The 22,543-nt window shown below is 37.9% G+C and overlaps 1 protein-coding gene across 3 annotated transcripts in view; it reads left to right on the top strand.

Annotated features, from left to right (window-relative positions):
* CSMD2 (CUB and Sushi multiple domains 2) overlaps positions 1–22,543 on the top strand; it is a 1,348,498-nt gene that overhangs the window by 1,118,556 nt on the left and 207,399 nt on the right. For all 3 annotated transcript variants that reach the window (XM_077481921.1, XM_077481922.1, XM_077481923.1), the window contains 2 exons: positions 6,195–6,386; positions 14,666–14,804. In XM_077481921.1, the coding sequence (XP_077338047.1) occupies positions 6,195–6,386; positions 14,666–14,804 (331 nt within the window). The remainder of the gene's footprint in view (positions 1–6,194; positions 6,387–14,665; positions 14,805–22,543) is intronic.

The following is a 22,543-nucleotide window of genomic DNA, read 5'->3' on the forward strand; positions in this document are numbered from 1 at the left end:
TTGGATATATTGTGAGTAATAATGCAATGCATGACTGAAGGCACCACGGCAAAACAGGCATCCCATGGCATCCCATGGCAGCTGAGGCTGCAAAACCATGCCCACACTGAGGCCAAAGAAAGTATCAGTGATAGTGGGGTCCCCAATTTATCAAGTATTAGTGAAGACTGTATATAAGTTGCAGTTAATATTCTGTGAAGGAAAACATGGTATGAATATATTTATATAATAAGCTGCATATAAGCAGATAAGAGGACTACGATATAAAGGGGCATGTAATAGTGCCAAGAAGCCAGGTGGAAAGTGCATGTATTAATGTTACAACCCACATACCCATACAAAATAGAGTGTACAAGAGCAAATAGCAAAAGAACCCGGTGAATAAGCCAAAACCGAGGAAGTATTACCTTAAAACTTTAGAAAAGAGACTGTAACAGCCTGTGTGTTGGGGTCTGGAGGTGAGAAAGGTGTGTGCTCCACCCGCGTGCAGTCTTTATAGCCACAGGAGTGCCACCAATGTCCCACTGCATAATAAAAGAGGGGGCAGCATCAAATACCCAGACACCTAGTGTCACTCTGCAACTGGGGCTCAAGAACTCCCTTCAAGATAATCACTGATAGAAAGCAACACATCGGTGCGTGACTTCACATGACACTGCACGTACAGCACGTGAGGCATGGCGTTGGATGCCTGCCCACTCAACCGGCAGAAATAGGAGAGGGAAAGAGGGAAGAGCCCCAGCACACATCACAACTCCCAAATAAGCAAGAACCAAGGTGCCACCAATCAGAACACATCAATAGATAAATAATTAAAGTAACATCCAGAGTGTCAATCAAGAGTCTTAATGCCATGTATCTAAATTAAAAGTAGATAAGAATCCATATGCTAACTTAGTTGGTGTGCTTACATCCAAAAATCATTGCGAAAAGAGGGGAGAACAAGGAGTTGGCACTTTAAATGAGGCATTGAGTGGATAGGTTCATCTGCCTCCATCCCTATTATACATAAATTAAAAGAACGGAGTTGGGTGGGATTTTGTATGAAGCACTGCTAGGTAATAAGGTGTGTAATCATATGATGGCAATTCCAAAAAAATATACATTGTATAATTGAAAATAACATGATAAACAATAGTAACACTATAACAGTTTATTGAACATAATTTGCAGTAATAATAATAGATCCATTCATGTATAGTAATTAAAAGTTCAAATTCATAATAAAGATAATGATGTTAATAATGATAATAATTGATGATAAAATGTATGTTATTAAATCTCAGGATCACATGATTGCAATGGTGTAGCATAAGGCTTGGGCTCTACGCATTTCATGGAGATGTCCAGGTGTTTGACACATGGTGAACACAGGGCAGAGGAGGGATAGAAATTCCCCAATACTCTTACCTGCATATGAATTGGATATATAGCGAGTATAGCAATGCCTGTTTATATATCCAATTCATATACATAACATATTCATAATATTAATTTTATCATCAATTATTATCATTATTAGCATCATTATCTTTATTATAAATTGTAACTGTTAATTACTATACATGAATGTATCTATTATTATTACAGTGAATTATGTTCAATAAACTGTTAAGGTGTTACTATTGTTTATCATGTTAGTTTAAATTACACAATGTATATTTCTTTGGAATTACCATCATGTGATTGCGCACCTTATTACCTAGCCATGCTTCATACATAGTCCCACCCAACCCCCTTCTTTATTTTATGTATCCAAAATGTAAAAAAACAAAACAAAAAAAAACTTTGGTTTAGGTTTGGCTTCAAGTGTGAGTGGAAAGTAATAGAGATGCATATAATGAATATACAGTATATGTATTTGCTGCGGTTCTCAGGGGAAAATGCATGATTTTAGCAGGGTGGTTTACAAGTCTGCTTTGGGTCACACAGGTCATGTACTTTGCTCCTTCAATTCATACATAAAATCAACTACATGAACATTACATTTCATAGACACACTGCAGAGTATTCTCCCAAGTAAACACAAATGGCTTAGGGACCCTGGAGAATTTGTGTATGCATTCACCAAAGACGATAATGAATGCAGACATAAATCGCCCTTTTCATAAAGTTACGTCTAGACTGCAAGTAACTTTGATTCAATCGGGCTTTGAGGAAGTAGCATAAATAAATATATATATATATATATATATATATATATATATATATATTTTTTTTTTTTTTCATATAAATGAAGAGATATGTAGGTTTCTACTTTAAGAATTATAAATCAAAGTCAGTTAGTTGCTTTGAGCAACCACACTGCCCTTTACACCTTTGAAAAATGTTTAGGTGTTAGCACTGCTTTCCTACATTCAATAAGCCGGTTTTATTTTTAGTTCCCATTGACATAAATGTGTTTTCATTTTTTATAGGATCTTGCACATGCTGATTTAAAATACTTACTGTAACAATAGACAGTAGGTGCAGGTTTTCCCTGAATTGCTTAGAGGAAAGAACAAATTGGTTTCCATATTACAGCATTACAGTTACATGCAAATACCTTAAAATAAATTCTCACTCACATTTCAGCGTTTTCAAATAAAAGGGAGGTAAACATAGTTAAGGGTTAAAGAAAATACATCTAAAGTTACAATAAAATCATAAAATAGATAAGAGATAGGGAAACACACAACCAGAAATAAAATATCACACAGAATAAAAAACTGGAACAAAACCATTAACTTTGTGTACCCTATGTTTTCTTTAACAACATGGAAGGGGAGCGGGCCGTAGTCTCCAGCTGCTTATGGGCAAATTACAGCTTCTGTTGAGAGAAGAAGGTTACAACACACAATACAAGAAGGCAAATGTGTTGGACACTGCTTTGGTTTTTCACTCCTAAAAAAATAAAATTATACAGTCCGATTCGTGGGGAGGAATGATCTTTCCTCTCAGCTATTTCAATCCATGGCTTTAAATATCATCTCTACGCTGATGAACCCAAATCTATCTCTCCACCCCCGACTCTCTCCATCTGTTTCCTCACCCATTACCAACTTACTAGCAGACATATCAGCCTGGATGTCACATCACTTCCTCAAACTCAACCTATCCAAAACTGAGCTCATGATATTTCCTTCCTCAGGTGCCACTTCCCCTGATTTCTATGTCAATATCAATGGCTAAACTATCAACTTTTCCCCCCATGCCAAGGATGTGTAATCCTGGACTCTGAACTAACCTTTCGGCCCCACATCCTATCGCTATCCAAAGTTTGCCACCTCAACCTCCGCAACATTTCCAAGATTCGCCCCTTCCTAACCAATGTCACCACAAAGCTTCTAATCCACTCCCTGGCCATCTCTCGCCTCGACTACTGCAATTCCCTCCTCATTGGCTTACCTCTAAATAGACTATCCCCACTTCAGTCCATCATGAACGCTGTTGCCAGGCTCATCCACCTCACAAACCGCTTAGCGTCTGCTATACCCCTCTGCCAATCCCTCCATTGGCTGCCATTTAGCCACCAAATTAAATTCAAGATACTAAATATAACTTACAAAGCCATTCACAACCTGGCCCCCAGCTACATCACTAACCTAGTCTCAAAATACAAACCTCCTGCTCTCAAACTCCCTTGTCACCTCATCCCATGCTTGCCTTCAGGACTTCTTCAGAGCCTTTCCTATCTTCTGGAATGCTCTACCCCAATCTGTCCGACTTTTTATACACTTTCAGACGATCCTTGAAAGCTCATCTCTTCAGAGAAATCTATCTGGCCCCCACCTAACAACTGTACATTTATTTTCTCCACTATCTCTTGACCTTACCTCTTAGATTGTAAGCTCTAAGGAGCAGGGCCCCATTGATTCCTACTGTATTAAAGTGTATTGTATTTGTACTGTCTACCCTCAAGCTGTAAAGCACTATGTAAACTGTTGGCACTATATAAATCCTGTATTATAATAATAATAATAATAAAAAATCCAGACTGCAGATAAAAATCAAACTCATATTACTATTCTGCCACAATGTATTGCATTTTGTGAATGGAGGAGCCGATGAATGACAGGATCTCAAAATCTTCAATACCTTTCACGGAGTATGTTGCATTGGGGTGAAATAGTAGTATGAGGTTTCTAAATGGGGGAGTGGTGCAACTCTTAACACTAGCAGCCACTGATGTTAACCCATATAGCATTGGATTTTAGCCACTCATGGCAATATCTGGTGGCTCTAAAGGCGGATTTTTGCAAAAAGTAGTAGCCTGCAGGATATGCAATACACAGTTACATATAGCTAATGTGTTTGGTGGTGTAACCCCAAAAATCTAACAAACCTCAGTTTTAAGACAATATATACTGAAAAAATTCTCTTCTCAGCTGGTTTTATTGGTCCACCAAACACCCCTGTAAAGCATGTGTCTGCAGTTGATGCTGGATCTAGCTAATATATCCTTTGTTCATGTAATACAGTCTATGACACTAGTTCATGATGAGATGAACAAGTATCTGAGGATATGGCAGCACTATGTTGTATCAAGCAGCACCAAAGCTATATATATAAAGATACTGTAGCACAAGAATGTAATCTATAGAGGACAGTTGTGGCACTTCAACACAGTGGTCATCTTTGTGCAGTCCTCCGGGCACTATCCAAGAAATATGACCAAAGGGAAAATATTCCAGGATATTTATATTTAGTTCCCTTAAACCTATTTGAAAATGGCTCATCCCAAATACTTTCATCTTTCAAGATGGCCCATGCAGATCTTTCACACCTCTCAAGTCCATCTCTCTGCAGGCTGGCACATGTACCTTTTTTTTTGCAGTAGTTGACATGAATGAATGAAATACTTGTATAGCGCACAATGCGAACTGAATCGCCTCTAGGTGCTGTGGAGCTGTGACACATAGAGTTAAATTGCAGCAGCCATTATATAATAATCTGGAATACATTGCTGCTAGTAAACTGCTTAGGGAAAAATTTACCTCTACTTTCAGAAAGACAGTTTGTGTTAAATGGTAAACAACTCGTAACAGGTGAGCTCTTTAAAGTAAAACAGTTCTGTTGTACATCTGCACAATTAATGTAATGGTGTATATTTATGTGGTGGGTACACTTGAGTTGACTTTCTTTAAAAGGAAGATGAAGTATGTCAGCTACCAGTGATATGTATATATATATATATATATATATATATATATATATATATATATATATATATATATATATATATATATATATATATATATATATATATATAGATTCAGTGCAGTATATGTCCTCTCTTCACACTTGTTCCTAATCTTCACAAACAGTAAGAGAGGCAAGGAGGAGTAAAATGCTGGAGAAGCTTTACAATAAGACAATGGCCAGAGCCACCCATGAGAATTTTGTAGTTTAGCTGTGCTACTAAAATTACTAGGAATGAATCATTAGGACAATCAACTCATAAGTAAGTAAATGGAGCAGTGGCTTCATAAAGTGAAAACTAAACAAGTAGCATGTAGTAATGATTCATCTCAAATAATCTCACAGTTCTCCAATCATGTGTGATTAATTGCTTCTACGTGCTACTGCATGCTACTTGTGTAGCTAACACCATATAGATTCATTTTATTCATCTGTTTAGTGATTATTTGAGTACTGCAACTGAGCGTCTACAAATCTTCTGTGTAGCTCATGACTAATAAGAAAAGCACAGAACATACAATGTTACCTAACCGAATGTTCTAACCGAAGTCGGTGGTAGCCCTTTATATGCTATTACCACGCTTATTCTAACAGGAAACCTGGAAAAAATATGTAGGTTGTCATTCTTAACATCCCTTTGGAAAGGGGGTCAGTGGTTATCCCTGACTTAATCATTTCTAAGTCATTGACCCAGATCAAGAATTTAGCTAGTGTAGCTCCTGATTTGCCTTTGGTTAACCACTCAGATACAAGAGAATCCTTTTGACCACTAGACAGTACTGTCAATATTTGAGGTCAGCGGTGACAGACTATATATTTTTATTAAATTGTGTGTTGATATGTGCATGGATTAGGAGAAATTAAATATAGTAGTTTTCCAAACAGTTACCTGTAATTTGAATACATCCTTGCTCTTTATAAAGACAGAAACAAGCATAAATGCAAATTTTATGTATTAGAATGTTATTAGAAAGGTCGTGTGACACATTGTTTTTTTTTCTTTATTTCTACAGTAACTACAGCTACTTCCTGCAATGACCCAGGAATACCTCAAAATGGCAGTCGAAGCGGAGACAGTCGTGATGCTGGTGACTCCATTGTATTCCAATGTGATCCAGGCTATCTTTTAGAAGGGGAACCTAAGATTAATTGTGTGCAGATTGCTGACAGGTTCTACTGGAACCCTAACCCTCCTATCTGCATTGGTAAGAAAGATTTAACAAAAAAAATCTTTAATATGTGCTCTTATTCTTTAACAAGAAGAATAGCACCTGTATATTACTCTTTAACACCTGCATATTACTTATTAATAATTGTCTTAAGTGAAATAACTCAACTAATCAGAATTCACATTGTAGTAGTTTGGCTCATTAACACTGCAAAGGGTTACTGTACTGAAGAAATAGCTTACTTACTTTAAAGGAGAAGTACTGCCAAAGCTCATTTGGCTTAACTTCTCCTGTGGCTCACGGGAGTGCAATTCGTCCTGCACTCCTGTGACCTAGCAACTAATCAGAATTCACATTGTACTAGTTTGGCTTATTAACACTGTAAAGCGTTACTGTGCTGAATAAATAGCTTACTTACTTTAAAGGAGAAGTACTGCCAAAGCTCCTCCTGTGGATCACAGGCGTGCAGTTCGTTCTGCACTCCTGTGACCTGTTTTCAGCAGACAGCGGGCTGAAGCTCGCTGTTGATGACATCATAGAGCTGGTCCAGGCTTGGGAAGGATAGAATGCATTATAGTAAAAAAAAAGTTTTGCCTTTAGAACTAGTATTCTTCATTATTATGAATGAAATGGTATTTGCTAAAAATTTACTGCAAGAAGTGTTTTTCTACATGCAGATTGTTTTTGTATGAAGCAAAAGATTATTTCTGATATGGACATTATTTCTTATAGCTGAAAATGTGTTCATGCTGCAATGGTAGATGTCAGGCAAGCACATTCAGTTCATTGTTACAGAGACTGGCATTTTCTTGATAAATGTTCTCAAGTATATAAAATTGTTTACCTTAAAAGAAGCCTGTTGGGTATAGAAATGTGGAAGCTGCAGTTAATTACTGACTTGAAGCAAGTATGCAGGATCAGACTTGAGGCTGAACTCCAGGCAGAAATGTAAAGAACACCAATTAGATCAATTATATATTGCCTAAAAATGACTAAATGTATGTTTAAATTACTAGTGTAAATAGCTGAATTTGTCTTGATATCAACTATTTGTAGTTCTCTGCATAGCAGTGCAGAAACACTTCTCTACTGGTCCAGTCCTGTATGCACATGTGCTAACCAAGGGAATTTAGATAGAAAATTAAACAATGTTGATTTATCTGCGAACTACTGTTCTTTTTAAAAGTCAGGTCAGCAGGCTGAGTATTCTGCCTGATAAGGGTCTGTAAATATTTCATTATTGCATGAACCATACTTTTTAATATGGGAATAAGGGACACCTATTATCAAAAGTAGGTGGGCATAGGATACACCCCCTGTCATGCCCCCCCCCCCCTTAAAAGAGACTTATACAAAAATTGATTAGTAGCTGCTCCAATATCTCTATATTGATGTTTTTTCTTCAGATTCACTTCAGCTGTCAGCAGTTTCAAATGTATTATTATGCATAACAGGCATGCTTTGATCTTCATCAGTTGAATTACAGATATCCATTATCATCTTATTTACTCATTGTCACGGCAAAAAGTTCTAACCCGAATGGGGAACCCCATTGTAGTCTATAGGAGCTGAAAAGGGAAAATCAAAAGTGACTATTTTGAAGGCTTATATGCAAGTAATTGGCCATAAAAAGTGTACAGGGAACATGTATCAATGCAATTTTCTTTTTTAAACTATAGTTTTTTCAGGAGTAGTGTTTTTTATGCTTAAATGCAACAATAAAATTTAAATAGCTTTAAATATAGTGCATGGGGGCCCCTTAGTCTGCCTGTAAAGTGGTGCATCTGTGCCATATATAGAACATGCTGCAGCAAAAATGAAATTTCTAAAGAAAAAAACGAGTCAAATCCCATTTAAAATGACTCACCCGGCTATTGAAAAAAATAAATAAAATTTAAGTCCCCCCCAAAATCCATACCAGACCCTTATCCGGTCATGCAACCTGGCAGATCAGGAAAGAATGGGGATGAGCAAGCACCCCTCCTCCTGAACCATACCAGGTCACATGCCCTCAACATGGGGGTGGGTGCTTTTGACCCCCTCCAAAGCACCTTGTCCCCATGTTGTCACCCCTTTAACCATGGTTGTGGGAGTCTGCGGATGGGGGGCTTATCGGAATCTGCAAGCCTCTTTTAACAAGGGGGCCCCCAGATCCAGGCCCCCTTCATGTATTTGAGTTTCAGGTACATAGTACCCCTACCCATTCTCCAACAAAGTGTCAAAAAGTAGTAAAAACACACACACATGATTTGACAATTTCATAATTAAAAAAATTAAAAATAGTGTCCCCCGATGTAAATCCATCATTGATGACACCACCCACCGCACCCAAAAAATTTAAATACTCGGCCCTAACTCATGCTCAGGCCGAAACGTTTGCCCAACACTAAATTGTCGTGTCATCTATTTCATTATTATGGTGTTGTGTGATGCTTTAACCATGCAAGAATGTAAGAGTAAGTATGATTGTGACATCATTTAAAGCTGGTGCATTTCAGTTGTAATCATAGTAAAAAAAATAATGCAAATGGGAAATGGTCAAGCAATTTAAAGACAAGTAAGTCAAAAACAAATCATTGTATTTGCACGCAGTAGACTTTGTCTAAAAGAGTTGAAAAATAATGCAATTAAAAAAATATTTTATGAACCTATTAGTGGTTTTCAACAAAAAGTCACCAAAGGGCTCTAGTTAGACATGTGCAAAAGGAAAAAATTTGTTTAGTTTTAATTCGTTAAATAATTTAGTTTTGTTATATTCGTTAAATTCGTTAAATTTGTTTTCGGATTTCATTTAGTTTTCTACCAAATTTAAAAAATCGGTCACATTCGAAAATATTTCAACCAAATTCGAAAATATTTCTACCGGATTCAAAATGATTTCAACATGATTCGAAATTATTTCAACCACAATCGAAACTATTTCTACCTGATTCAGAAAATATTTTGTGACCCAAATTTAGGGCCATGTATCTCGGAGTCACGTGGAGCTAGAATCCCCAATTTGGAGATATTGTAGTGCGAGTTCTATTGTGTTTGCATACCAAATTTGGTGTTTTTTAGCTATAAGTGACCCCGAGATATGTGGCCCCAAAGTCGGGTCACAAAGTGTAATTCTCTGCTGCAGAAAAGTGCTTGACATTTTGTGACCCGATTTGGGGCCACGTATCTCAGGGTCACTTGGTGCTAGAAACCCCAAATTTGGAGATGTTGTAGTGCTAGGTCTACCGTGTTTGCTTACCTAATTTTGGGTTTCTAGCTATAATTGGCCCTGAGACACGTGGCCCCGAAGTCAGGTTGCAAAATGTCATTCTCTGCTGCAGAAAAGTACTTGGCATATTGCCCATATCTGGGGTCACTTGGTGGCAGGTGACGTGGCAAGTGGACAATCCACAACTTGGTCATGTGGCACTTGTGGCCGGTCACGTGGCACTTGTGGAAGGTGTCATGGCAAGTGGACAATACACAACTTGTGGCAGGTGACGTGGCAAGTGGACAATACACAACTTATGGCAGGTAGCATGGCAAGTGGACAAATACAATACACAACTTGTGGCAAGTGGACAATGACATACAGAATATGAACTTGCCTTGCGATCGACATCATGACTTCTTCAGTCAGGCATGCTGACAACTTCATTGATACCATAAATATAAATGATATAAGATGTGTGTGTGTTTTTTTTGTACTGGTACACTGCAAGTATGAAAAGTTGATGTGACAGATGTATACAAGTAAGTATAAGTAACTAACCATCTTCCAACATTTCTAATTCAAATAGAAAAGATCAGAATAGAAAAAAAATATATATATATATAATTATTATTATATACATAACCATCTTCCGAAACTCACAGTATATAATGATTTCAACTTTAATAGAAAAGATTTTAATAGAATATAATAGAATAGACTAGAAAAACAATAGAACAGAATGGAATAAAATACAATATATTCTATTTTATTCTATTGTTCTAGTCTATTCTCTATTTCTATTCTAATCTTTTCTATTCAAATTCGAATTCATTCTATCCGAAATTCAAATGTCGGAAAGAAATTATATATATATATATATATATATATATATATATATATATTTTTTTTTTTTTTTTATTACAAAACCACCATCTTCCGAAATTCTAATTTAGTATATAATGATTTCGATTTTAATAGAAACGATTTTAATAGAATATAAAAGAATAGACTAGAAAAACAATAGAACAGAAAAGAATAAAATATAATATATTCTATTCTGTTCTGTTCTATCGTTTTTCTAGTCTATTTTCAATTTTATTATAATCTTTTCTATCCACATTTAAAATTAATTAATTAAAAAATTTGAATTCATACTATTCGAAATTCAAATTTATTCTATTTGACATTTGAATTTCAGAAGATGGTTGTATATTCTTTCTATTTTATTCTATTAAATTATATTTTTTTCTAATCTTTTCTATTTGAATTAGAAATTTTGGAAGATGGTTAGTTACTTACTTATATACATCTGTCACATCAACTTCTCATACTTGCAGTGTACCAGTGCAAAAAAAAAAACACACATCTTATTTTATTTATATTTATCACATCAATGAAGTTGTCAGCATGCCTGACTGAAGAAGTCATGGATGTCGATCGCAAGGCAAGTACATAGGCTGTATGTCATTGTCCACTTGCCACGTCACCTGCCACAAGTTGTGCATTGTCCACTTGCCACATCACCTGCCACAAGTTGTATATTGTCCACTTGCCATGACACCTGCCACGAGTGCCACGTGACCTGCCACGAGTGCCACATGACCAAGTTGTGGATTGTCCACTTGCCACGTCATCTGCCACAAGTTGTGGGGCTCCTAGCACCAAGTGACCCCGAGATATGGACAATATGTCAGGTACTTTTCTGCAGAAGAGAATGACATTTTGTGACCCGAATTTGGGGCCACGTATCTCGGGGCCACTTGTAGCTAGGAACCCCAAATTCAGTATGCAAACACAGTAGAACTAGCACTACAAAATCTCCAAATCGAAATGATTTCAGCATGATTCTAAATTATTTCAACCTCATTCGAAACTATTTCAACTGAATTTGAAAATATTTTGTAATCCGACTTTAGGGCTATGTATCTCGGGGTCACTTGGTGCTAGAAACCCCAAATTGGGCGATGTTATAGTGCGAGTTCTGTTGTTTTTTCATACCAAATTTGGTGTTTCTATCTATAAGTGACCCCGAGATATGTGGCCCCAAAATTGGGTCACAAAATGTAATTCTCTGCTGCAGAAAAGTGCTTGACATTTTGTGGCCCGACTTTGGGGCCACGTATCTTGGATCACTTGGTGCTAGAAACCCCAAGATGTTGGAGATGTTGCAGTGCAAGATCTGCTGTGTTTGCATACCTAATTTTGGGTTTCTAGCTATACATGACCTTGAGATACGTAGCCCCAAAGTCGGGTCGCAAAATGTCATTTTTCGAATTTGATTCGAATTTCGTCTGAATTCAGTTGAATTCGTTAGCATTGTAATTCGGTAATTCAGATGCATCTGAATGTCTGAATAATGAAAATTTGTCCGAATTTTGATTCGGAGCGAAACGAAATGCACATGTCTAGCTCTAGTGTGTGAACAATTTTGGTTCTTCACCCCATCACTGAACAGATATAAATATATAAGATATAATTAGATAGTATAATATATAAATCCAGAATATATATAGAGTAGAATAGATAGATAGATTAATAGATAGATAGATAGATAGATAGATAGATAGATAGATAAATAGATAGAGATACATGCAATACCCTTAACGTGAATCTGAGGTCAGACAGTGAACATTCCTTCCACTCACTTCCAATCAAAATGGTATTTAGAGGACAGTGGGGAAACATTGTGCTTGACAGAAAGTGAAGGAAATGCTCACTTTATTGTTTTGGAGAACAGTAAGGGCTCTGCACCTGACCTAGAAGTGAGCAGTGCCCAGGCATTGTGACAGTAGGGGAACCAACTCTGCTCAACCCACATCTAAAAATAAGCCTCTAAGCTCCAAAAGGCTCTTGTGTCTGCACATACAGTATGGCTCGTCTGCTGTCTCTTTCTGTTATCATTTATAAAGCCTACAAACCAGTCAATGGTTAATTAAACTGTTGGTTTCTAACATGTATGGTGCATTAAGGGATGATGAAAATAGACATATGTGCTGTGCACATCTTTATTTCTGAAGAAGTGCCTCTTCAATTACAATTATGTTCAGCACAGAGTGGTATATATTTGAAGTGAATATCCATGCCAATTTAGTGTTATGTTCTCCGTGATTATTAAAATCCATTGTCAAGTCCCTAGAGTAACACATATGTTGTTTTAGCATGACTGTTATACGACTTGACGTGTTTATTTTCTGTGACCAGCCTGAATGCATGTCGTAGATCAGAGTGACACAGAAGCTCAGTGATTGTCTTTAGCAGCCGCTGATAATGTGTGATTTTCTGGGAACTGGGATAAGTGACTTTGTGTATCCAAGCCATTAAAATGTTTCAATAAGTAGATGTGATGTGAGGGAAAATGTATAACCTTCTGTCTTCTTAAAGCTAAAGAGGTCCAAGATTGGAGCAGTGCATCTTGTCCATTATTGGCTCAATGTTGCTTCTGTTATAAGATTGTAAGCAAATATTCTGAAATCAATAGCACGAATGTTCAACATGCTGATTGACTCTGGTAGATCAGGCCCACCACATTGATTTTCCTGTCTGCTTGACATGAAATGCTTCTCTTGCTGCAATAAATACAGGCAAGTTCACTTGCTACTTAAGCTGATAAACTAATTGTAACAAAGGTTATTTTTCAGCCTGATCTTGCTGCTATATATACCTTTTCCTTTTTAAATTGGTTTTACTGCAATGTTGGCTTGTGTCAGACAAGAATTAAAATATGGCAGTCAGAAAAACAGATAATATAATATTATACTTTAGTAATAATAATACTTGGTACTCTAAGCACAATACAAACTATGAAATGAATGGTCACAATTAGTCACGACCAATATACTTAATAGAGGGGGTCTTAAGTGCGGCCCCTGACATCACCAAAATAGCCAAACATAATGTCCAGTAATAATACAATATTATAGGTGTAGGTGAACACTAGGGACCTGACTCAGGAGAATGTTAGTGACTAGGGCCCTCTACTCTAGACTGCTACAGCTCACCGCTCCTATAGTCCCTTTAAAATTCAGAGTTCCCTACAGACCCCTTAAAAGTTCCTGGTACCACATTTGCTGTTCCTCTCAGCAAGATCCATTATAAAAGCTCAGGGAAGTGTAAACAAAATAAACCAGATTGTTGGTAGTAGAAACTGGTTTAATGAATATTTTCCTTCACAGTCCCTGAGTAAGCACCTAGGCAAGGAAAACACAGCCTAATTGGGCCTGGGGGCTGCACAGAATGTAAGAAAGGGCCACAGGTTAGGCCTCAGGGGTGTAAACCTTTCCTCCATGCCAACGTGACAGGCATAAAGCCATTCTAGCTATCTTTGCAACTCCAATATATTAGTTCAAAGGAAGCCATACAAGTTAATGTTCTCAAACCAAGTGAGAACAATTGGTACAATGTGTTAGAAGAATGGAAAACAGAGGCCCAACATATGGTGATATTATGTTGTTACATAAAGTCCCCTTGAAAGAAGGGATTGAATAGCTTTTAATGATCCTTTAATCAACTCCTGTTCAGTGAATAGCATATTTTTGTTAGTTAAGCAGACAGTACTTTTGGGTTTACTTTTAAAGAAAATTAGCTAGGAAAGCAATTGGAGATTTAGATAGTACTCCCTTGGTGCACATTTATTTCCCTTACTTTCTTGGTGCACATTTACTTCTTTGCTTTTTTTTTATTCTTGGAAAATTCTTTTTGAAACACTATCCTAATATCAAAGGATTTTGAATGACCATGGTATCTACTGAGAGTCCTTGTCTCATACATTAGTACATATCACTATGATAGACAACCCATACTGACCAGTAGGAAGGTATGAAGAGTAAGACTGACGTGTCAACTTGATTTATGTTTCTGTTTTGTTTTTACTTTTGTTTTTTTTTCTTTTGGTTGAACATGATGGACATGTGTCTTTCTCAAACTTGTCATTGCAATAGATAAGGGATTTATGCATGCACCTCTAGGTGCCAGTGTTTCTTGTTCCCACACGGTTGCCCTTTAAATTGATATGGCAATATTTTCTGATGCACTGTTTAACACTTTCTTATAGTTGAATTGTTTAAAGAATTCTTAATGTTAAAATAGATAAAACGAATCAAGCAAGTTACCTTGTATTTTATAGCTCCGTGTGGTGGAAACTTAACTGGACCAACAGGAGTTATCCTTTCTCCTCAATACCCAGAGCCATATCCTCCACAAAAAGAGTGTGATTGGAAACTGACTGTCTCTCCCGACTATGTGATTGCACTTTCCTTTAACACGTATGTACAACTATCATGCTAACATATGTATTGTGGTACAATTATGCTCTCTGACTATGATTGAAAGTATACATGTATACCGTATTTTGCCTTGAGAGTATGAAAAACTATTTAAATCATTTTACAATGGCTAGTATTACAGAAATGTTAAATAGAGTGCTTATTGATGTGTAGCTCAAATTATCTACTCATTTAATTTTCCTGGTATATCTATATATACAGTATATATATATATATATATATATATATATATATATATATATATATATATATATATATACACTGTATATTACATTCTTGTACATGTATGATGGAAATTCATATGCTAATAACATAGCCTTTAGATGTGATTGGGTATATTTATCTCCTCTTGAGTATTGACTGCTGGTGGAGACATTTCCTGCTCTTTCCTTTTGTCTGCAATGGTTTCCAGTTTCTTAAGTAAAGGGAAGAGAAGTTTCTATATACAGTAACTTACTGGCCTCCTTCTGAAAAAACTGGGCCAAAACAAATGCAAAGCAAGTGAAGCTTGAATGCAGTTAGATCTCCTTATCTGCATACTTGTGCTGGCTTGGAAAGTCAGAAAGTACTAATGGTAGTAGACTTATGTGACATTTACACGGCTGTCATTTTCAAAAAGGGAAGTTGGCTATGGCAGCCTTTATGTTTCTTTCAGTACAGGTTTAATTTAAATTGTAAAACTATGAACGTTAAAATACTCACATTTTCTAAACAAATAAACAATCTTTAAAATACCCTATTTTTGACCTTTCCATATGTTAGTACTGGGAATTAACTCTTTCTGAAAAATAACAGTTGGGCTTCAGACAGTTTCTAGCAGATTTTAGTGTGTTTATTGCGAAACTTTGATAATAAATTTCTCTAGAGTGCCTATAGCTACAGATGTGAAGGGCCAGGAGGGAGAGCACAGACAACTAATGCCTTTTATGGGTTATGGTGCCAGATCACACACAGGTAACCCTTTGGGTTACACTAACTAGCTGATTATAACTTGAATTGTAAACTGAAAACCCTGCTTTTTGTTTTTTTTTGGACTTTAGTATGTTGATTATATCTATATCTATCTATCTATCTATCTATCTATCTATCTATCTATCTATCTATCTATCTATCTATCTATCTATCGATCTATCTATCTATATCTATATTTATATCTATATACATATATAGATATATAAAATACCAATTAGTACCTCATAAATTTGTGTGAGTTTTGATCTTTTATGAAGTTAAAATATGTATTTAAAATAAATTTTTGCCCAGACTATGCACACTTAAAAGAGAAGTCTGAAGTATTAAAAAAACAAACCTACTGTAAAATTCAGGGCATCTAGCACCTTGGGACCACATGCAACAGTCGGTTATCTTAAACATAAAAGCCTTTCTTTGCTTAAGCAAACACAAAGGAGCTTCCAGCAGAAAAATAAAACTTCAAGAAATGCAACACGAAAGTCCACTTATCTTCAGCACAACTCATACTGTTAAACATGCAAAAGTAAAATAAGGGCTTTTATTCCAGGGTCAGAAGCATCCAGCTTCAGACGGTTTGTAGCACACGTGCAACAGAGAGCCAGGTCTCCTTTGAACTCCTACTCCACCCACCAACACTGGGATTTTCCAGCCTTATGTGCTGCTTCCTGGAGGCTGCTTAAACCTGTAGCAACCAGAGTCCCTGTAGTCAGGAGTGAAGGCCCTTTTACCAACCGGAATGCCACTCAGGGCCTCCAAACCACTACTAGTGCAGAGATGACGGTGTGTTAGTCCTCTCCTCTGTACAACTATACCCAAAATCCCTCACACTGTACGGGTGAGATCCCTGAGCACACCAACCTATCCCCTTCAAAGGGACCACAGCCTGAATATTGGTGCCACATAGCACCCATCCAGGACCCACCCTTGGGGTCCTGTACACTACATACCCATCTAGGTGTATGCAACTTTGATCCAATGATGCATCTGTCTCCTGCCTCCTCTAAAACTGAGAACCAAGCAATCAAAGACCCCTCATTGCTCTGTTCTTGGTTTCCAGTGAACAGAGAGCCAGTGACTTTCACCAGATCTCTGCTCTGCCCCTCCAGCACTCGCTGGAGTGCTGGGCTGTGCATCAGGCGGAAGTGGCTGGCTCAGGCTCTCAATGGTGTACTAGGAGGCTGAGCCAGGTGCTGGTCTAGACATCTGGGGGGATCCCAACATTAAGGTCTCGATCTCTCCAGAGTCTAAATCACCTGAATAGTGCAGTCCTGTGACCTACAGGAGAAGTAGGGCCAAAATAGCTTTGGCCCTACTTGTTCTTTAAATATTTATATATTCTAAAAACAGTAAAAGAACTTTGAAATATGCTCTCCTATGTAGCGATAGGAATTGCGGAGACCTTAATTTTCAAAATTTACAACGTTATCAGTTACCTTAGCTTTTAAGCCTTCTAATGTAAACAACTAGTGGTTGTTTCTAAGCCAATATAAATCGACTGAAATCTGGTTTCAGAGTCTTTGCTGTGATCTTTATAGCTAGGATAACAATGTCTACATACAAGAGCTACCTGTATGTGTCTTCTTATTAGTGTCCTCTGTATACATCTACAGATCTCTGCAGTAATCAAAAATTAGACAATTCCTGCATTTTGCCTCTTTGTGAGAGTTTTATTTAATAAAGATTGGCCACTACAGTGCTTTCTGATTGTGCAGGAGGATTGGTTTTGTCTCCACCTCCTCCTGTAGGCAGGCAGCTTGTAATGGGTCCCACTCACCGCTCTTCTCTCTGCATAGGCATATGTGTAGCACAATGATTATGTAGGTATCAAGGGTGTAAAAAGGTGTTTGGTGCACACAAAAAGGATTTATATTTAATGCAGCAATTCAGGAATATATAAAAATTAAAGTGTTACTAAACCCGCAACAGTAAAATCAGTCTATATATGCAATAAAGCATGCTTGTTATACTCACTGTGGAACCTTAGAGGTTAATTCTCTGCATTGTGTAAAAAAGGCTGTTTGATCCTGTCTTCTCTGATCCTCCCCTTCTCTCACTGTCCCCAATCAATCTCCGGAAAGAACAGAGCCTTGGGGACACTCTGCACGTGCTCATTTTGGTGTGTATTGCTAGATAGTTTTTTTGATGGGATCAGCACAGGGCCAATCAGAACTGTCCAGACAGAGTCAGGGGTCCTGCAGCCTCATTGGACAATCAGGGGAGAATGAAAACTCCTCCTACAAGCTTTAACCAGTGCTCAGCTGGACAATGATAGAAGTCACAAGAACTGCTATACACTGCTGATGAGAAAAGGTATTTAGCAGTATATATTTACTAAAATATTTGTATTTCCATGTTCTGTGTACTGTGGGAGACCAGATATGTTAAATGCAGGGTCCTGGGTTTAGTAACACTTTAAAGTTTGTGTCTGGAGTCCAGTTGAGAATAAATTACTTCACAATACAAGTAGCCAGAGAGGTAAGAGAATGCTGGTTTAAAAGCTTGTTTTATTGCTTTAACAATATATAAATAGTTTAATGTCTATAGTCTGAACATAGATTTATATTAAAATGCATGCCAGCCTGTCTGTTTAATAAGAGGTATAGTGGACACTAAGGCCGCGTACACACGGGCGGACTGTTCGCCCAACTTTGTCCGCTGAACAGTGTTTGGGCGGACAGTCCGCTCGTGTGTGGGCTTTCAGCGGACAGTTTCAGCGGACAGTTGGACGGACAAGGTTTTTCGGAATTTCCGAAAAACTGTCCGCTGAAACCTTGTTTCAGCGAACAGCCCGCTCGTGTGTAGGCTTGTTCGTCAAACAAAGTTGCGCGCATGCTCAGAAAGGATTTTCACGCCGAAAGCTATAATGCAGTGTATAGGACGTCGTATTTTTCGTCCCGTCGTACGTGCTGTTCACGTCATCGCGCACGGTTTCAGCAAACTGTTCGTTCGTCGTGTGTGGGCATGTCCGTCCATGCTAATTTTGAGCGGACTGTTTGCTGAAACTGTTGGACGGACAAAGTTGGGCGAACAGTCCGCGCGTGTGTACGCGGCCTAAGAGGCTGGTTACAAGTATATACATCTACAATTGACTACATTAAACAGTTATTCTGATAACTGTAATGCCATTGTTAGTTAATATCAGGAACAAAAGTTTTTTGTTTTTTTTCATAGCTCACAGCTGTTAAGTAGGCAATTGAATATCCTACAGTATGACTATTCTCCGTTGTTCTCAGACTTTCCACTGTCTACTATGTTCAGAGCCATGATTTCACTGTTAAAGCGCATCTGTCCTCAAAATGTTTTACTTTAGTTTTGGATAGAGTGAGGAAGGATTAGAACCCCTGCCATGTTTTGACTGTTGTCTGTGCTTTTCTTGGTTAGATTCATCTTTTCAATTTGTCCTGGTGACCATTGTCAGTGGGGAAGCGGTGGGAAACCCACTGAAAAAAAAAACTGCAAGACAAAGGCATTATGAGCTAGTATGCATAGCATACTAGCTCATTATGAAATACTCACCTTAGATCGAAGCTCCTGCAGCGGTCCCGGCACACTGCTCTGCCTAGTGACATGTCTCCTGGAGTTATTTACGGGTATTTACAGGCTCCGGCGCTGTGATTGGCCGGACCTGCTAAAATGTCACTCCCACACATGCGTGCGGGCGCTGCCCATCATGGCGCGTCAGCTGAAGCAATGGCACGAAAGAGCCTTTGCTTCAGTGCGCATGTGTCAATGATGTCGGCACATGCTGATACAGGGGATATTTCCTAAGTAATGCAGGTTTAGGAGATATCCACGCTAGCTACATGTAAGCCTTATTATAGGCTTACCTGTAGTGAAAAGTGGTTGTAAAGGGTTTACAAATACTTTAACAGGAGATGAGGGGACATCATCCAGTAGGGACCCCTATTCCAGTGCCAACTGCTTAGAGAGGATTTTACCTTATTTTTTAGCGATCTTCTCTCTCTTATGCTGCATACACACGACCGTTTTTCCAGTCGGAATAAACTCTGACGGTTTTCCCGACGGAGTTCTGATGGAGTTCTGACGGAGTTTCGCCGAAACTGTCTTGCCTACACATGATCACACCAAAGTCTGACCGTCTACAACACAGTGACGTACAACATGTACGACGGGACTCGAAAAAGGAAGTTCAATAGCCGGTAGCCAATAGCTTCTGTCTTGTAATTGCTTCAGAGCATGTCTCGTTTTTGGTCTGTCGAAACAGCATACAGACGAATGGTTTTCCCGATAATAATTGATTCCGTTGGAGAGATTTAAAACATGTTCTATTTCTAGGTCCGTCAGAATAAAACAAAAAAAAAGCCAGTTGAGGCCCACACACGATCGGAATATCTGATGAAAAGATTCTGTCGGACTTTCTATGTCTGACCGTGTGTACGTGGCATTACTGTTGTGTCTATAGGAAAGAGAGTCAATAGAAAGCCACATAATGGCATACAGATAGAAAAATAACCTGAATATGCATTTTAATCCATACCCATCTAAACTTTTTTTTTTTAATTGGTTTAGATATGTATTAAAGTGGAATATATACTTTTAGAAATGTTTGCTTTTAGCAGATTTTCCTGTACTACAGATATTGTCCTGAAACAGGGATCCTTAAATGGGGTGTGAGATATTTATGTGTGGCAATATGGTGTCCTTGAACATGGTTCATCTTATGGAGTTGCAGAACTGAGGGACAACAGATGCCAGTATAAGAATATAAGTACTGTATGTGCTTAATGGGTGCTCAGAGTAGAGCTAGCATGGGGAAGAGGGTTGCTACAAGGGGTCTATCACAAGTTTCTCCATTCTTCCAGTGTTAGGTAGGCCTATAGCTAGTTAGGTAGGCCTGTAGTTTGATTTTCCATGTGTGCTTTTACTTACAAAAAATTAGTTAGACTGTGTTACTCGTTTCAGTATTTGTAAGCATTCTGGACGATTTGTTTGTCGCTCAATCCCATCATGCCTTCAGAGATACCGGTGTAAATAGTATTGTTCTTTCCTTAAATTGGGTTATGAGAACAGGCTGACCCGATTATATGGATGCAAATTCCAAAAAGCAAAAGCACTTGTTAAAAAAAATGTGTTTCCTCCAGGTTGGTAAGCTCTTACTTGTTAGGCTGGCCTAACTAAGAGCCTACTTAGAAATGTAGTAAAAATAAAGTATATTTACTTTCTGCTGTGTGGTATTTTAGAAACTCCAGAAGGTATTTCTCCAATAATAATCTGCCTTCGTCTTTCAGCCAGAAATGGTCTCTAATTAGTGTATTTTTTTGCAAAGCCTTATATCAGCCTAGCAGACTAGCAATGAGACTGGCTTTAATGTATCTTGCTAATGTCTTTCTTGCCATTAAGTGTTGGACAGGACTTGTTAATGAAGTCATTTGCTTTTATAAGGTGGAGAAAGGATCGCCAGTGATAATAAGGTCCCCAGGGGACAGACACATATATCTGAGCTTCTATTAGATTTTTAACTTGTAGTGGCTAGGGAGCTGTGTGATGTGTAGCATGACAAATTAAGAAATGCTGGGTCACTCTAGCTATAGGGAGGTCATCTACTTTTTCATTGGCTTTAAGAGGGGCTTTCTAATTACATTTACAGAGCCTTCTTGCATTACCTACATGTTTTTTTTTTAATCCTCTAGAAGTTCTTCCTATCATACAATACAATTCATACTTATACAATTTGTCCCAGGTTTATTACAGAAGCAAATGATTTAAACAAGAAACAACTACTTAAACAATTACAATAATAGCATGGTGGGATGTATTGTTAACTAAATTATAGACATGTGCAGAGTAAAATATTTCGTTTCGGAATTTCGTTTTCGTCCGAAAACTTAATTTATTTAGTTACTCCCGAAATTCGTTTTTATTTATTTCGTTTTTCGTTCAAAAATTGCATTCGTCCGAAAATCCACATGAATTACGGTCGAATCTGTCTTTAAGGCTTATGGTGTCTGTCGAATGTATAAAGAAGATTCGACGGAGCTAGTATATAGCATACTTTAGAACCCATGTTAAAGTCTATGGGACTCCAACATTCAAAATCTAAAGTGCTAATTTTAAAGACTAATTTGCAAGTTACTGTCCTAAAAAGTGGTTGGGGACCCGGGTCCTGCCCCAGGGAACATGTATCAACGCAAAAAAAAGTTTTAAAAACGGCCGTTTTTTCAGGAGCAGTGATTTTAATAATGATTAAAGTGAAACAATAAAAGTGTAATATTCCTTTAAATTTTGTAGGGGGGGGGGGGTGTCTATAGTATGCCTGTGAAGGGGCTCATGTTTCTGGTGCTTAGAACTGTCCCTGCACAAAGTGTCATTTATGCAGGAAAAAAAGTCCTTTAAAATCACTCGCAGCTATTATGAATTGTCGGCTCCATAATACAGAGAACACTCATTGAAAGTCATTGATAAAAAAAAAATGTCCCTTCAGGTCTGGTATGGATATTAAGGGGAACCCTGCCTCAAATTTAAGAAAAAATTTGACGTGGGGTTCCCCCTAAATATCCATAACCAGACCCTTCAGGTCTGGTATGGATATTAAGGGGAACCCCGCATCAAATTAAAAAAAAATTTGACGTGGGTGTCCGCCTAAAAATCCATACCAGACCCTTTATCCGAGCACGCAACCTGGCAGGCCACAGGAAAAGAGGGGGGGATGAGAGAGCGGCCCCCCTCCCTCCTGAACCGTACCAGGCCACATGCCCTCAACATTGGGAGGATGCTTTGGGGGTCTG

This window comes from Lithobates pipiens, unplaced genomic scaffold (genome assembly GCF_037356315.1).
Source record: "Lithobates pipiens isolate NorthernLeopardFrog02 unplaced genomic scaffold, aLitPip1_a1.2 Scaffold_16, whole genome shotgun sequence".
NCBI lineage: Eukaryota > Metazoa > Chordata > Amphibia > Anura > Ranidae > Lithobates > Lithobates pipiens.